This window comes from Spodoptera frugiperda, chromosome 10 (assembly GCF_023101765.2).
Source record: "Spodoptera frugiperda isolate SF20-4 chromosome 10, AGI-APGP_CSIRO_Sfru_2.0, whole genome shotgun sequence".
NCBI classification, from domain to species: domain Eukaryota; kingdom Metazoa; phylum Arthropoda; class Insecta; order Lepidoptera; family Noctuidae; genus Spodoptera; species Spodoptera frugiperda.
In genome coordinates this window covers 5,895,335-5,912,884 of record NC_064221.1, presented here as the reverse complement: position 1 = coordinate 5,912,884, position 17,550 = coordinate 5,895,335, and the positions used below count along the sequence as shown (strand labels likewise).

The window sequence follows — 17,550 nt, the reverse complement described above, 5'->3', positions numbered from 1 at the left end:
ATTTCCTTGAATCCGTTTTTTTTAAGTTATCAAGAGTAGGATAAATGGTAATGAAAAATTACTAACAAATATGGTTATTGATATAATTTTATCGCAATTTACAGGTTATTCATGTAAATTATTCGAGAAAAGCTCTACTAGTTTCAAATCATAGCAGGACTCAAATTCACGAGCATTCCGTGTAAAGAGGCGATAGCTGACGTCTGAGCGTGACGGCAAACGGCAACATTGTTTTAGTTTACGTGAATTAGTTTGAATTATTTAATCAGTTTAACTTTTAATTTTTTTTTCTTTAAAAAACATTGCCACACACTAGGATTTTCTCATTCACGCAAATAGTTGTTCCGTGCGGGAATCGAACCCGCGACACGTTGCACGGTAGCCAGTTGTCTAGCCACCGCGCCAACCGTGCAGTCAAATTATGGATCAGTGTCAACAACCCTATTCTTTACATAAAGCAATAATATTATATAACATACCAAACATCCAGACATCGGAGGCGGACGTGAACCGCCTGAAGTTGATGGACTCGGGCGCCATCCACTTGATGGGCAACTTGCCGCGCGACGCCTTGTAGTACGACTTGTCCTCCACCATCTTGGATAGACCGAAGTCTGCTAGCTGTGCGGAGAATGGAAAATGGCATAAAAGATGTGAAATTTATTTTATTACGCATAGAAAGAAATTATTAAATTAAGTTGTAAATATTAAGAACCCTGAAACTATTGTTCAATGGGTGTGAGAAAGAATGACGAGAAAGCCAGTTTATTTATTTGATTAGAACGGTACAAACCAATGACATTACTCAATAACTTTATAGAGCACTTGGAGTTTTAATACACTTTTAAGTTCACTTTGTATTGCGTGAGATTAATGATAATTCACCCTTTCAGTCAGTAAAAGGCCTAGTACCTATTCGGTATTTTACTAGAAATGTAAAGAATTCATAATATATGCTCATAATTATGCGTGACACAAGTTAATTAATAAACCTGTCTTTCACTGAGGTGAAGATCTTAGCGGATCCTACTTTTATATACAAATGGGCTTGCCATTACATTATTTTGTGGACAAGTGATGCATGAAATAATTGATAAATTAATTAATTATAACACAAACCTTGACACAAGTTGGCGTAGATACAAGCACATTCCTGGCCGCAATGTCCCTGTGTACAAACTTCTTGCTCTCGAGGTAGCTAAGTGCGGTGGACAACTGGTAGATGTACAGGACTAGTGTGCAGGTTTCCAATCTGTAATAAAACATGTAATCAGCATAAATATGGCTTTTATATACTACTAGCGACCCGCCCCAGCTTCGCATAGGTTCAATGGTGATATATTATGCATTTATTATACATATAAACCCTTTTCTTGAGTCACTCTGTCTATTAAAAAAAACTGCGTCAAAATCCGTTCCGTAGTTTTAAAGATTTAAGCATACAAAGACACATAGGGACAGAGAAAGCAACTCTGTTTTATACTATGTATTGATGTATATCTTAATATGGGAGAGTCATTTATACCAATGGGTCAGTTCGACTGGAGTGATACCGCGGCCTCATAGAAAAATGGTATGAAACAAATCCGTGTGTGTGGAGTTACTACAGGCCCAAGCTCCCTCTAAAAGGTTGGCAATGCCTTTGTAATTCTTCTGGTGTTGCGGTTGTTCATGGGCAGCGCTAATTGGTTGGCTATAAGGTCATCTGACTGCTTATTTACTCCTTTATTCCAGAAAATATGATTCGAACTAAATTGCATAGTCATTGAAATTCTTCTCAAAATAAAAACACCAATGAAAATTAAACTTTATACCGTACCCATAAAGGTCCAAAATCACAATACCTGTGCGCATTCTGTTGTAGATAGGCCCTCATCTCCCCCAATGTAGCGAGTTCCATGACGATCCATATCGGGGGGGAGCTACACACACCCACCAGGCCGATGATGTGCGGGTGGGAGAATTGCTGCATTATGTCTAGAAGTATAAGGTTGATATTTTAATGTAGTGATGAATATTGTTAAATAAAGTGGATAATGATAGTTTTGAATAATAAATTTTTATGTTGATGGGGGCAGAATTCAGTGTAACGTCTGTAGACATGTTTGTAATCAGCACTGACTTTTTTTTTTGAGTGGAGAAAAATCATTTATTGTCTTCTCTCGCCAGGGCGAGGGAGTGTCAGACTCTTATTGACTACAAACAAAGTTTTCCTCTTTATAATATTAGTGTAGAAAATCCACCCCGTTCTTACTCCTGCTTTTCGAGCCGGAGCCCCCGAAAACCCGCTAGGCAGTCCCCAGCTGCGGATTCGTTAATAAATCGTACCACCATCATCATTGTATGAAATAGAATTTGAAGTAGTATTTAAATTGAAAGAAAGATTTGTTGAAAGGTTTTAGAAATTCTAGGTCAAATAAAACTGTAGTAACGATCACTTTTGAAACGAAAACAAAAGTAAAAGAGAGGACTCGACGTGCTTAAAATTGGTTTGAACATTAATTATTATGTTATCGGCTTACTCACGTATTTCTTTGACGAGGAACTCGACTAGTTTCAAGCCATGCTAGAGGCTCTTCAAACAAATACGAGTAAGCCGATAACATAATAATTAATTTAGTATGTCTCACGAAAGTTACAATAAAATTATGGTTTGAACTTGTTCCAATAACAACTCACAAGCCTCCTCGAGGAACTTCTCGGCGGTGTCGAGGTCGGCGTCCATCTTGCACGTCTTGACGGCGACGGGCAGCACGCAGTCGCCGCGCGCCGCGCCCGCCGCCAGCTGCCGCCGCAGCGACGGGTGGTTCGACGACGTCACCTTACACGTGCCTGCACACATGGGAGGTGTTTAGTTAAATAAATTACCATTAACACCTTGAACGCCACAGTGGTCACCGGTTACCGACGTTAGCGGAGGATTTGCCTTCAACAGTTTTCTATTGGCAGTCAAAGACTTAAATAAGTGTTTTCAGGACCATAGCACACCTTGTTTGCCTCTTTAACAACAAAATGAAAACGAATTAAGAAAAAATGTTTTATTAATTCATCGTACACCTATCGCAATACACACTAAAGGTAAGGATCCACAGGCCCTCATCGTGCGTATCGTACGCATTCCGTATGACGTCATAAGCACGCATCGCACGTAGGCATTGCTGATGATGCTGTCCGTACAGTACGGATCAATGGACGCAGTTGTAAGAGTTTCTATACAAGACAAACTAAAATCCGTTGCGTGCGGCGCGTGCGATGCATACGATGCGGGCCTGTGAACGCGTACATTTACTGTGAAAAGAATAATACTTCATCGCACTCAAGAAATAAATCTAATCGTTAGATTACACCAGAATAAACAAAATAAAGTTTGAAATCACGTTTTGATGATATTTAAGGAATGCTAACCTTTATGAACGTCTCCGAATTGTCCTTCACCGATGATGCCAGTCAGTTCTATTTGATTCCGCACTAACTCGTAATCTCGAACTGAAACAAACATTAAAACAATACTGAAATACTGAACAACATTACATCAATATTTATTGGACGAACAAACTGATTAAAAATAGCGGTACCACTGAACACTCCATGCCTTTTCTAAGAATTTAGTCTGGGAATCGAACTCAAGACGTTATCAACAAGGTAAAAGTAACGTGACAATCTCTGCTTTGTGTGTCGCGGAATGCTGCTCATGAATATGACCCTCTAGCATGGCTAGAAACTGGAAGTCGAGTTCCTCGTCAAACATTTACGTGAGTAAGCCGATAACATAATAATTAACCCATAGTGTGCCGGGTGCGCAGATCTACGCGAGACACAACGAGTTTCTATTGTATCTTTTATACAGGTATACAAGAGGTACATAATAATATTTCCTTCCATTTATCGTACTTTCCATTGTTCATTTATTTGCCACTGATTTAGTTTTCTATGCTTTCTTTTAATTTTCTGGCGTCTCCGCTCCGTTCTTGTGGCGTATTTTTGGTGTCGTCCGAATTGGCTTCTCTATAATGATATTGCCGGTATCACCGCAGGAAGCCTCAGCAACAGGCGCCATTGTGGCACATAACGTTGCTTTGAGACTCTCCTCCATATTTTGTCCAACTTCTTCTTCAATGTTTTACGTAAGCTAAGAGTTACTGGAATTTTAAATAATAAAGTATTGTGTACCTGCAGGCGTGGAGTAGTCGGCGTCATCGTCCACAATCTCCGCGTAGTCCTCCGAGAGTAGCGTCGCCGTGTTCGCCTCCCACGAACTCGTCTTACCCTCCGACGAACTACTGCTCATCTCCGCTGGAAAAGCAAACCAAATACTTATGTTACAAGGTCGATATTTCAACATTTCGATATAATACATAATATAATGCAATGAAAGTATGTTATGAGTCCATGTAATAAAGAGGGAAGTGGACCATACAGTACCCTTAGTATGAGTTTGCTTTACGTTTAAAGTAATAGAAACGAGAGCGCGTTCGCTCTGATTGGTAGGTTTAATCGTGCCGGCCAATCAAAGAGCCGAACGCGCTCTCGTTTCGTTTTCGTTCAACGTTAAGCATCTCGTATATAGCATATTAACAAGAAATATAATTAACTAAACTTACTTTTACACTGACAATTGAGTTGTTTCCATACGGTAGCTTGTAATAAATAAATAAATCGATAAATATCTTCAGTACGAATCACACAAACGTATTATAAATCAGTTAATATAAAACAAAGATGGCGTATTGACTTACTCGTTCTATTCCATAAAGAGGTTTGTGACTCTGTGACCAGTCTGCAGTAGCCATCGACTAAATCTGCTAAACTTTCTGCAGCCTGGAATAACAGAAATGAAGTAATGTAAGTATCACCGACAGCCCCTGTCAGGCCTCCTCTACATGAGAAGGTTTGACATTATGTTCTCGCGTGCCAGGTGGGTTGGAGATGGCTTTGTAAAAGCTTTGAAGGCAGTGTCAACCCCAACACAAGTGTTATTGACTACAATCAAGGGTTATTCTACCAATACAAGTGTTATTAAAAAATAATCAAAACAGCCCCAGTAAGGAGCTGTTTTGATCACTTAAGTTATATATGTAAAAGCTCGTTTTCTTTTTCTTCGCCATTCATTTCCCTGGGACGCGCCGGAATTCAGTGTTCCGGTGTTTTCATGTTTGTATCTTTAGATCCTGGCTTACAGGAGTGGCTGCGGTACGGGAGGTTGTGGCGGGCTTGTCCCAATAAAAAAAAAATGCTCACCTCTACACTGCTGCACGTGATAGTCAGCGTCTCCGTCGCTCCCTTTACCCGTAGTTGTAGCGCAGCCTTACCACAGGAGCCACTCTGAAACAATACACACATAGGTCATTTAAACTGCGTAATTTCAAACACATTTATAGGTCTACAGCCAATAATTAACTATTAAGGCATACATCATTATCATATCAGCCAAAAGACATCCACTGTTGAACATAGGCCTTTTCCAATGGCTTCTGGATTGGTCGGTTGCAAGCGATCTACTTCCAGTTATTCTCTGTGACATTTATCAGATCCTCTATCTATCCTCTACCTTGAGCATGGACGTCCTGCGCTAACCTTGAGGCATCCGAAACTCTTTTTGACTCATTAGCTGTTGGTTCAAGCTACCCCATGAGTAGCTGAGCTTGCTCATGTCACGTTAAAAGGCTAGGCTCTATACCCTAACCTTTTAAGTAGTAAGGTATGTAGATGTGCTTTGTTAGGTAAGGTTAGGTTAGGTGATTCCCCAACAACCCTTAAATTCCTAACCCCCAAAAGGCCGACAACGCACTTGTAACGTCTCTGATGTTTCATGTGTCGGGCGCCGGCGATTGCTTACCATCAGGTGTGCTGTCTGTACGTTTGCTGGCTTATTCCATATAAAAGGTGATATATATATAATGGTGCAAATAAACTGTTTTTCTTTCTTCTTTCTTTCTTTCTTTCTATATACCTGTGTCTGCGACTGTTGTGTGCAGTTGGACTTGAGTGTCTGCACGGCCACGATGTCGCTAAACGATGCGATCTTCGTGTACGTGGGGGGCTCACCCGCCTTGTGGGACACGTATGATATATCTGGGGACAAGTCAAGGATAAGAATGTTATTATTAGGAATATACAGGGTGTCCCTGAAGTCGACGTCCAACAGGCACCAGACGATCGGCAGGGCTCCAAATGTTATCAGAAAAATATAAAAAAAATTCTAAGTCCTACAGTTTTTAAATTACAGTGACTTATGTGTTATCCACGAAAAAGTACACCCTGTGCCAGTCTTTTGACTCTTGTTGCTACAAATCTTTATTTTTTCGTCTGCAGTCTTCCTTACATTATCCTGAATAGTGCTCCAGTAATATGGAATCATAAATTCTTAGCCAACTGCTTTAGATTGGAAAACATTATTAGTTTTAGAGGAACCAAATACTCTGAATAAAATTTTCACCTTACTTTAAGTGACTGTACTCAATAAATTATGTATGGTGCTAGTAGTGGCAAGTTTCACCAAAGTTGGCGCATTTAATAAGGATTATAAAATGGTATAGCACTTTGCAAATTATTTTTTAAATTCGACACAAAAAAAGATTTTTCAACGAAACTCCGTTTCGATGAACTTATTTGAACTTACTAAAAATTTTTCTAGTGTACTCAAATCATACGTTATAACCTCGTATGCACTAGACAGCACTTTGCACGCTATTTGTTATCATCATGTTGAAAATCAGCGAGGATCTCTTGTCAAACAATATTGTCTGTTTACCCGTGATTTCGCTTGCAGCATTCGTCGGTAATATTATCGCTAGACGAACTGGTGTTGTGCATCTCGAGCCATCGTACTTGGGCTTCGGCATTTTAGCTGAGCACTGGCGTTTTTTGCGCCGTGTTGATTATTTATTTTTTAAATTATTTTTTGCTTTACCTGCAATTCCTTGTAACGGTGCAAATAACCCTTTCTCGACAAACTAAAGAATATTTGATGCTTCATCCCGCATTTGATCACAAGGCATGAACACGTAACTTTTTTTTTTTTTTTGATGTTGATATGACGAGTAATTGTGCGTAAGGGCTCATGTACACCATACCACTACCGCGTCGATATGCTGTATACATGACGCTGCCGCGTCCGTTCCTTTTGATTTTACTACACATTTGATAATGCGTTTGATGCACTATGAACATCATATTGCAATCATTCAATATTATTTAGTGAAACATGATACACAACATCAGTTCCTCTAGTAAGTCTAGTAATATTGCCGACGAAAGCTGCAAGCGAAATCATGAGTAGACAGACAATGCTGATTTTCAACATGATGATAACAAATCGCGTGCAAAGTGTTGTCTAGTGCATACGAGGTTGTAATGTATGATTTGAGTACACTATAAGAATTTTTAGTAAGTTCAAATAAATTCATCGAAACAGAGTTTCGTTGAAAAATCTTTTTTTGTGTCGAATTTAAGAAATAATTCGCAAAGTGCTATACCATTTTATAATCCTTATTAAATGCGCCAACTTTGGTGAAATTTGCCACTACTAGCACCATACATTATTTATTCAGTACAGTCACTTAAAGTAAGGTGAAAATTTTATTCAGAGTATTTGGTTCCTCTAAAACTAACAATGTTTTCCTATCTAATGCAGTTGGCTAAGAATTTATGATTCCATATTACTGGAGCACTATTCAGCATAATGTAAGGAAGACTGTAGACGAAAAATAAAGATTTGTAGCAACAAGAGTCAAAAGACTGGCACAGGGTGTACTTTTTCGTGGATAACACGTAAGTCACTGTAATTTAAAAACTGTAGGACTTAGAATTTTTTTTATATTTTTCTGATAACAGTTGGAACCTTGCTGATCATCTAGTGCCCGTTGGACGGCGATTTCAGGGACACCCTGTATTATACTACGATACCTTAATTAGCAAACCAGTTAACTCCTTATAAGCTAATTTTTTTAGAAGACACTTAAAAAAACTCTATTATACTTCTCTGTTCTAAACGACGTTAACAAAAAAAAGGTTTTTTTTTTAATGTGGAATTGGTTGGTTTGCCAATTAAGGTATCGAGTAGCTTTTTTAGCTTCTTTGCCTTCGTTTCCGTGGGATATAAAGTATCTTATCACCCAAGTCAGCTCTTACCCTATCTGTATACAAAATTTCATCAAAATCCGTTCAGTACTTTCAGCGTGATTGACAGACAAACATCCAAATATGAGAAATAGTTTTAGAAACACCCATTGACGGCAGCAATTGCTTACCATCAGGTGATACGTCTGCTTGTTTACCAGCTTATAACATAAAAAAATAAGTTCTTTTTATTTACTCTAATGAATAAGCAGTGTCTCACCAATAAAAGGTCCGATGGCCAGCTCGACAGGAATAGACCAGCCGGTGCCGAGTGCGCCTGTGAACGTCTCGCGGTCGTACCCGTAGTGCGTGTGCATCGTGTCCAGGTACTTCAGCATGCACTCCGTGTCGCTCAGGTTGGCCACCTGCGGGTAGGCAGAGAAGAATATAAAGTTATAAGTAAAGTTTTACTGGTTAAAACATGTAACTGTTTGATGAGGTAACGCGATTTGGTGGCGGTACGATAAGTGTGTCGTTTGCGGAATGACGCTCATGATTATGGGTCCCTGCCGCGGTTTGAAATCAGTTGAGTTACCCCGATAAGTTAAGAGAGTCAAATCACACATTCATATTATGCTTATTAAGTAAACTAGGTACATTTAGTAACATTTACTTAGTGATGACGTTCGTGATTATGGGTCCTTATCGCGCCTTGAAAGTAGTCGAGTTACTTCGATAAGTTACGAGAGTAAAATCACACATTCATAGGTTACTTAAAGTAAACACTAACCATAATAATGACTCTGAGTCCGGCGACTCAGAGTCATTATTATGATTGACTGATTACTTAACCCAGTTCTTAGCAATTGTTTTCCATACAAAATCGTTACTTAGGAATAGTTTAAGTAATCTTTAAATTACTCTGAGTACAGCAGAAAGTACTTTTAGTAACATTGACTTAGAATATATGGTGTTACCTTTTTAAACTGTTGCTGTATGGCCTTCTTGAGCACCTTGGGCTTGATGGCGTCGAGCACAGACTTGGGCAGGAACTTGTGCAGGCCGAACTCTTTCTCCAGGTACTCGATGTTGGACTTCTTGTCCAGAGATGTTTGCATATCCTTACAGAAGTATCTGCAATTAAAAGATAAATTATTGGTTTAATCTTTTCTACATGAACATAATGTGTATGTGAACTTGTATGTTTGGAAACGCACCCACGATAACCTAACCACTGAAAAAAATCCTAGCGTGCGGTAACGTTTTAAAAAAATATAAAATAATAATAATGTAGAAACTATATAGGTTCTAGTATTTGATAACCCTGTTAATCTTGAAGGGATAGATAGTGGATATATTAATTGAAACATTCATTTTATGCCAGTTATATTACAAGTTTTATGTTCTATATCTACACTAGAGAGTCCTACTGTATTGTGACAAAAATAAAAATAATGAGTATGCAAAAAAGGTTTCTCTGGGAAAGTTATTTGTAATCATGAATACAATCACGTGTTTAAATATCGTTCACTAATTACCAGTCACCCTATATGTATAAATATGTATGTGAGTATACTCACTTAATTTCTAAACAACATATTTGTATCGCCAAATCCTGGTCTACCATTGGATGGTTGGCGTTGAGGTAGTCGTGTCGAACCTGGAACACAAACATAGACACAATTAGTACATATTAGTAGCAATAACTTTCGTAATCAGTTCTATCAGTTCTGTGAAGATTTAGACTGTATTCAGTCAATCAACTGCCCGTGAAAGTCCGCTACAAAAGGGTTTGCCGTGATTTCTAGGTTTGGCAAACCGGGTTGGGGATCGCAGTTATTATCGCAGCAACAGGAATAGATTTATCAGAGAGCACTGCTGCCCGGTGTCTGTTATACGTATTATTTTAGTCGACTCTTAGGACACCCGCGAAAAAAGTAGGAGTGGTGTCAAATGTAATATGTATTCTAATGTGTCATTACTGCAAAGCGAATAATGTGGGATGGTGATGTTACCTGGTCGTAGTAATAGTGGAAGGTGACTCGGTCGGCGTCGCAGAGGTCGCGCAGGTTGGCCGGCAGGTAGCGCACGCGCAACTCCAGCCGCCACTCGCTCGCCGGCCATTTTGTCAGGAGCTCCGACACCGGCGTGTCCTGGTGGATCCAACGGATCTGCCAAACATATTTAGCAAATTAGCTTAACATAGACATTTACTCAAGTAATTAATTTATAGAAAATACTAAATTAGCCAAATCGGTTCAGTCGTTCTTGAGTTATAGTCGGAATGATGAACAGGTATCGATTTTAGATGATAATGAAGTTTCTTAATAGCAGCTGATATCAGATAATGTAAGCCACAGAAAGAAAATACTAGTCATATAGGACACCTGCTTTCGAAATATTAATAATCTAAAAAAGAAACATTACAAACTAATATGTTAAATGAAGAAGAAGATAAAATATGTATTGAAAAAAGTTCCTACTAAAGACTCTACTGGTACTAAAGAAGATAATAACCATCCTGACGACGACAGTAAACCGAATAGCAGTGAAAACACTTAAATCCATAGAAACAAGAAGGCCACTCAACATACCTTGCCAGTAGTCAGCCTCTTCGCCCGCAACGCGAAGCATGATGCGTATACCCTGTCTCCGGCAGCCAACCTGGCGGCCAGCAGCCGGAGCACCGACCTCACATCCTCGTCGGCCGAGGCCCGCACCACGTTGAACCCACCGTTGGGAAGGTGGACCTTCAGTGTGGATTGGTCGCCGGCTGCGCCTCCTGGAAGAGAATCAGAGAAATGATTTAGCCGTTTTTATTTTCGGTTTACGTTCTGTTATTTCTATGGAGTGTCGGTAATGTAGAGAGTCCAGTGCCCTTAGTATGAGTTTGCTTTACGTTTAAAGCAATCGAAACTATGTAGAGTGCCTGATTGGCCGGCGAATAAACCAACCAATCACAGCGCCGAACGCACTCTTATTTGGATTACTTTAAACGTAAAGCTAATTCGTACTTCTTGATTTTGTCAAAATAATATTTTGTAACATAAGTAACGAAGTTGTACTGCGAGTGTAGAATCCCACTTAGGATTCCTCTTTAAAATAGCATGAGCATGGTTAGGATTTTTTAAAATCCGTGAATTGAACTATAGCCCTTTAGCACTAGAGATTTGCTCTTTAGTTATGATACGAAGAAGTAATAGCTAAGCTGTGAAACTACTAACAATGTGACTTCGAGTACCAATGCACGTGATTGGTGGAAGCCAAACACATCCACAGCAACGTAGCATTATACATCTCTGGTGGTGAAAAACACCCTAACGGTCATACATACATATCAAATAATATTTCCATGAAAACTTTTCTACAACGTGAAATCATTGATTGGTTTTATCCCGCTCTCTCAATAATACCTTCGAGCCAGAAGTTTATAGCACCCCAGTTCACTCACTGTTCCAAATGCGGTATGATGGTCACGTTGCCCAAGATTTATGTTTGCACTGAGATTTTCCACAGTATCGATGATAAATCGACTCCAAAATGAAAGTTACTGTTATAATATTTACGTGATATGAGCTTTGGGACCTTACGAGAATTTGAAGGTCCAGATTTTTGCGTTATGTCAACACGATCCTTCTTTCGCTTAAGGATAAGGGACCTATATATGTACATAGTGGTGTAAATATTATACTAAGGGTTGTCCGCCTTTTTTTTCGGGTAAAATATCGATTTTCTTCTTCTACGAGCCTAGTCAAATTTTACCAAATATTTTAAAGAAGTGACTAGCGGAAAGGCTAAGAAATTATACCATTATTTTTCAATTTTAAACGTTGCCCCATTCTAGGATTTTCTCCTGTGTCATGGGTGCTTTTACAAATATACACAAGCACATGATGTCCAGACCCGTAACAACAATTTATGGATCATACAAAGATATGCTACGTGCGAAAATCAGACACGTTGTACGGCAATCAGTTGCCTATCCACCGCGCCAACCGTACCCTCGACATGTATACTTTCGTCAGTCATTAGAAAAATGGAGTAGGTAACTCGTTTAAGATAGATAGAGGGTATCACTACACACTTTCCAACCACCAAGCTACGAATTGACTTACAAATAATTAGTTTAACCAGAAATTTTCCACCTAAATCACAACATCTCAGTCAGAACTAACAATTACTTGACCAACACCCAAAACTTCCACTCCTAAAAGTGCCCTAAAGTCCCACAAACCCTTGTAAACAAACTGCCCACGTAAAATCATTAGCCAAATGGATGTCAACCCTGTAATGGGGTTAATAAAACTCAGAGTCAATTAAACACGTGGCGAGGTGCGTCAGTGAAGGAGTGGTGCCCATCCCCCTTGGCTTGGTACCCTGAATTGCTTGTAATTGATATAGCACTGTTTTGTTACCTTGGTAAAGTTACGACTGCGTAGGTTGGTTGTTTGTAGATATTTATTACTTAATAGTTATAGGCCTGGCTCACTGCTACAGGTGTTGGCACTATAAGATTAGTTTTGTAATGTACGGTGTAGACAGTAGCAGTTTATATGAGTGAGAGGATCAAAGTCGATAGTAGCGCCACTTTTTGCGAAACTGGTTTGTCCAATGAGACACATATTTTTTTTAAATCTTTTTAACTTTGTTGTAAATTAACCCTTAAACGAAGACTGTTTATAATGCTTATAGTTTATTTCAAAAAAATCATGTATAGTTATATATTTCTCTTGTCTTAAGTTATCACATGTAAATGGCTCTTGTATAAGCTCAAAACTGACTTAGGTATATGTATTTACTATTCTTAAAACGCAACAAACATATAAAAAACTTATTCAGTCCTATGTCTAGTTTAAAAAAGACCTTAACTACAAACAGTCTTTAAACACGACACGAAATCTTCAAAGAAGGTTTCTACAAAAGAGTTTTTAAATTAAATGCAAACTGACTTTTTACATGAATACGTAACCCAACCGTTCTTTAATTAAAAACTGTGCACAGGTAATATAATATTCTCCGCATTAAAAAAGGCACAACCTCTTCTTTGCTTTTTAAGCTGTAATATATTGGTGGGGGAGTGGAGGACAAGTTGAGGAGTGAGGACAAACGAGGGACTGAGGAAAGGGGGAGTGCGTGTAATCGGATTTCTGAAAACAAAGGCAACTTTTTCCGTTAAAATGATGGCGATGCGTGCTTAACTTGTGTACGGTATTGTGTCCATTTTATGGGGGGAGGTAGGGGTAAAAAGGGGGAAGGGTTGTGATGTTATGTGGTTGTGTGATGTCGTATTTCTTTATACAAAGATTTCAGTACATGAATGTTATGTTTCATTTTTTACATTTTGAAGTCTTTATTTACTTTTTGAAGTTAATATTTGTCAATCTGTAGATACTGACTTTCGAGGTGAGATACAAAACGGTAGCTTTTATTGCATTCAAATTCATATATACCTTAGTAAATGTCGAAATCGAAACAAAGCCCCAGTTTAATACAGACAGTTCCCTTAGTATGAGTTTGCTTTACGTTTAAAGTAATCGAAACGAGATCGAGTTGGACACTCTTATTGGCCGGCTTGAAATAATCAACCAATCAGAGCGCCGAACGCGCTTCCGTTTCGATTAGGTACTTTAATTAATGTAAAACAGACTTGTACTAAGGGTACTGAGCTGTGAGAGAGATATTATTTAAAAATTCTCCTATGATGACAAGAAAGACGTTGCTCTTACCATGTGCTGGTGCGGAAGACTGGTGCCTCTTGGGCGAGCCGCCCGGAGGCGCGGGCTGCATGGCGCGCGCTAGCGGACCCTCGCCGCACCGCCCGCCACCTTCCGGCTCATGGCTGTAACAACACATTGACGTACGTTAGTAAATACATACTTTTTATATTATTAATGTACAAAGTACAATTTTAGTTTACAATACAGTTACACAGTGATTAATCATTAAGGTATATTCTATACAAGCGAAGAAGTCAAGTTCAGGAATAATTGCATGAAACATTCATAAACCTCAATTTTTGAGAAGGAACCGTCTAAAACGTTGTTAGTGGTAAAGAGCTAGATCAATACAATAATCAATTGAAAAATAATGCTAAAGAAAAAAACATTTCAATTTTGTTAGACAAGTAGCTTCCTCCGGTAACTTCACTCACACAACGAAACACAACGCCAGTGTCGCTGTATCGCGTCGGTTTTTTTTGAGGCCGTGGTGTCAGGATTTAAAGTTTGTAGATATTATTCAATAATAGGATGATGATTAATTAATTAGGAGTGAAATTGAATTTTCTTCAAAACCTAAACTGAAACATAATATTCTAACGTTTTATTTAAAACAAGTAGATATAGTTATATAGGTCCATTAGATATAGGTCCAGTTCTTTTAAATTATTTTCGACGAGGGCGAAGGAATCTGTTTTTGCTCTCAGTGGGAGCGTCACTCAAAAACTACTGAACGAAATTTAATGACAGTTCCGTTGCTATTTTTGGACACTGTCGATCAAAAAGGGTGTAATGTGTTGTTAAAAATATGTTAAAAGAAGCTTGAAGAACAAATGTTTTTATCGTGTCATTTAGTTTTCTAGGGACGGAAGATGAATAGGTTTTTAGGAATAAGATATAAAAAAATATATTTGAAGGAGTAAAAATGTTTTAACCCGTCGTGGGCCGGAACGCAGATCTACGCGAGACATAATGTATTTTCTATTGTTGTCTTATATACGAATCAATTTATATAATGAAAACAATATAAAACAATTGCATCAACAAATGAAACAAATGAGTTCAACATAGAATAATAACCTAAACCTCGTTTCTGAACAATAAAAGGAAATGCTCACGTTTGTTCTGTATTCGAAAAAAGAAAATGGCGACCTCAACCTAAAAGAAAAATATCCATAGCGAAATACAAAATAGTTTCGCCTAACAAAATTGGTCAGGCTTTGGTCAAGGGTTTTTACAAAAGACGTCTTTGGGTGCCGACACGGTAGACGTTTTATCCAAGGGCATTTTATATTGTGTAGTTAAGAAATATTTGGCGCCTTTGTGCAGAATAACTAGTGATTTTATGGAGGGCCATTTTTATTTATAAAATATTTCGCATTTGGTGCAATACAAACAATTCTGATTTATGTGAAATGAAGAAGTTTACAACGAAATTCACAATTAAAAATCAAAGATACATATGCAAATAACCTTAAAAATCCTAATACCAAACTGCCATTTTGAAAATTAACGCGGGAAATGCCGCCATTTTATCGAATCGGAACAAACCTCTTTTCTATAAATGAACAATGGCCAGAAGCAATTGTTGGCCATTACGAAAACCTTTTTACCTTAACAGAACGTTTATTTTATTACACTGCGAATTACCCCACGTAAGAGGATTAACGCTGAACGTATGTAATTTTAGGGAAAATACACGTAGAAGGGATTCTTTCCATATCGCATTTTTTTAAATATTTATTACTGTGATGTAATGTGACTGATATCTAGAATAATTGTAATACGAGCTAAATATTATTATCAGTTTTTATTATTATTTAATTTACATACTATGTATTATACTAGTAAATAATATGCATAATATTCACATTAAAAAGACGCACATAGAAACCACGGTAAAAAAGCATTCAAATCAATAAATTATGTTTAAAGACAGAAAAAGCGTGAGAACATTTGGACCATCTCTACTCTCTCTTTATCAAAAGATAACTAATATTTAAAAAAACACTAACCGCTATGTCCGCCAGCGAATTAAAAATCAAATTACATATTAAAAACCCTTTATTTACACACATAAAGTAACGTAAATTCTTTTTATTGCTAAAAATAGAACATTATTAACGCCTTCTAATATAATACCTTCCATAAACCGTGATTCAAACATTTGAGTAATTTCATATCGCTTCAATTCCACTCAAAGGTTTGATCCCTCGATTGGTTCGAATCAAATTGACCGCTGGGCATCCGAACCCTTCAATAAACTAAGGGTGGTCTGACCACTCCACTCAAGCTAAAAATACACGCAGAAATTCTACTTCTCGCAAAAATAACCTTTTTGTTATACCATTTTTCGAAAGCTATTTAATTGGGGTAGAATCATTGAGATAATTGAAAATGATTGAAATATAGAAACTAAATGAGTCCACAAAATAGATATTAGCGACTGATTGTCGTAGTGGTCTGGAGGTTTAAGACGCCTGCTTCTCATGCAACAGTGCGCAGCTTTGAAATCTACCAACGGAAAAGTGTCAATATGACTTTTCTCGAGTTATACTTTCTAAGATTATCCAGGCACCACTGACAAACGGTGAAGGAAAACATCGTGAGGAAACCTGGGCTTATAATTTCTTATTATAAGTTTGAAATCGCCAACCCGCATTGAGCAAGCGTGGTGATTAAAAATGCTAAAGACTAGCGACAAGAGGCCGCTATAGGCTGTTGATGTGATATGATATGACTGATTTTAACAAATCTTTAGTTTTTAACGGGAACAACAAAAGACATCAACATCTTCCAAATATCTAATACTCTCAAACACAACATAACTACCTTTTTATTATACCAAGTTAACACACTCTACCGTAGCTCAACAGTAACATTACCAAGACATTGTTATAAGGTTTATGAAACTTAGTTCCGCCATTTAGCTTGTTAAGAGGCGAACCCAATCCTGCATGCAACATTGCACGGTTTGGGGAACATTTGATGGAAGTTCCCTACACGTATAAGGAAGTATTAAGATAATGTGAGGCTGGAGCATGTAGCTAAATTGTGGGTTTATTATGGGGCTGTTTTCGTTGGTGAGGTACCTACATGATGGTAATAGTAGGTGTCTTGTCTCTGTGTGTGAACGATATGAAAGTTTATGGAGGATAGTTTTCTAGCAATCTATACAACGTGTAACAAAAAGGGGGTATACACATCAAGTGCACGGTTTCTAGAGGACATAACAAACTATACGGGAAGGGTTTTTCAAACTCATGTTTTCATGGAACGAAGTTATGAATTTTTCCAATACATAAGATACATGAAATCCTACATTTGGAAATGAAATCATTACATCACTTGCAAGAAATCAGCTGATCGGTGTCAGTACAAGTGCACTCAATGTACTTAAATAAAATCAAAACCCTTACTCCTGGTATTTCTTCGAATAAAGAAAAAAGGGTTCCGGATATTTATTTTTCGTAACATTTTTTTTTTCTTCTTAAAATTTGTTTTAGGAAGAAAGGTTTTCATACAAAGCAAAGAATATGTTTGTAGACAAACTAAGTCAAAACCTCGAGCGAGTACAAGCACCGGACATTTGTAAAGAAAATCTCGTCGGCCGCATACGTGTCCGTTAGCGCGCTGCCTATTATTTTTTTCTAAATAGACACGCTAGCATGCAAATCGTGCGACCCGCACCAATTTTAAATTACGTTAAGTACATAGACAAGGAGGGTATCCGTAAGGATATGAAATAATTAGGTACCTACCTATCTGGTCTTTA

At 38.0% G+C, this 17,550-nt stretch overlaps 1 protein-coding gene across 11 annotated transcripts in view; it reads right to left on the bottom strand.

Annotated features, from left to right (window-relative positions):
* LOC118277302 (focal adhesion kinase 1) overlaps positions 1–17,550 on the bottom strand; it is a 175,868-nt gene that overhangs the window by 10,818 nt on the left and 147,500 nt on the right. For 9 of the 11 annotated variants that reach the window (XM_050696634.1, XM_050696638.1, XM_050696633.1 and 6 more), the window contains 16 exons: positions 13,785–13,897; positions 10,653–10,840; positions 10,074–10,229; positions 9,639–9,718; positions 9,036–9,192; positions 8,339–8,483; positions 5,951–6,072; positions 5,239–5,322; positions 4,737–4,818; positions 4,602–4,637; positions 4,171–4,293; positions 3,406–3,486; positions 2,680–2,832; positions 1,845–1,977; positions 1,120–1,252; positions 480–621 (listed from right to left, as the gene is read on the bottom strand). In XM_050696634.1, the coding sequence (XP_050552591.1) occupies positions 480–621; positions 1,120–1,252; positions 1,845–1,977; positions 2,680–2,832; positions 3,406–3,486; positions 4,171–4,293; positions 4,602–4,637; positions 4,737–4,818; positions 5,239–5,322; positions 5,951–6,072; positions 8,339–8,483; positions 9,036–9,192; positions 9,639–9,718; positions 10,074–10,229; positions 10,653–10,840; positions 13,785–13,897 (1,928 nt within the window). The remainder of the gene's footprint in view (positions 1–479; positions 622–1,119; positions 1,253–1,844; positions 1,978–2,679; positions 2,833–3,405; positions 3,487–4,170; positions 4,294–4,601; positions 4,638–4,736; positions 4,819–5,238; positions 5,323–5,950; positions 6,073–8,338; positions 8,484–9,035; positions 9,193–9,638; positions 9,719–10,073; positions 10,230–10,652; positions 10,841–13,784; positions 13,898–17,550) is intronic. The other 2 variants (XM_050696639.1, XM_050696630.1) reach the window with 1 other exon arrangement.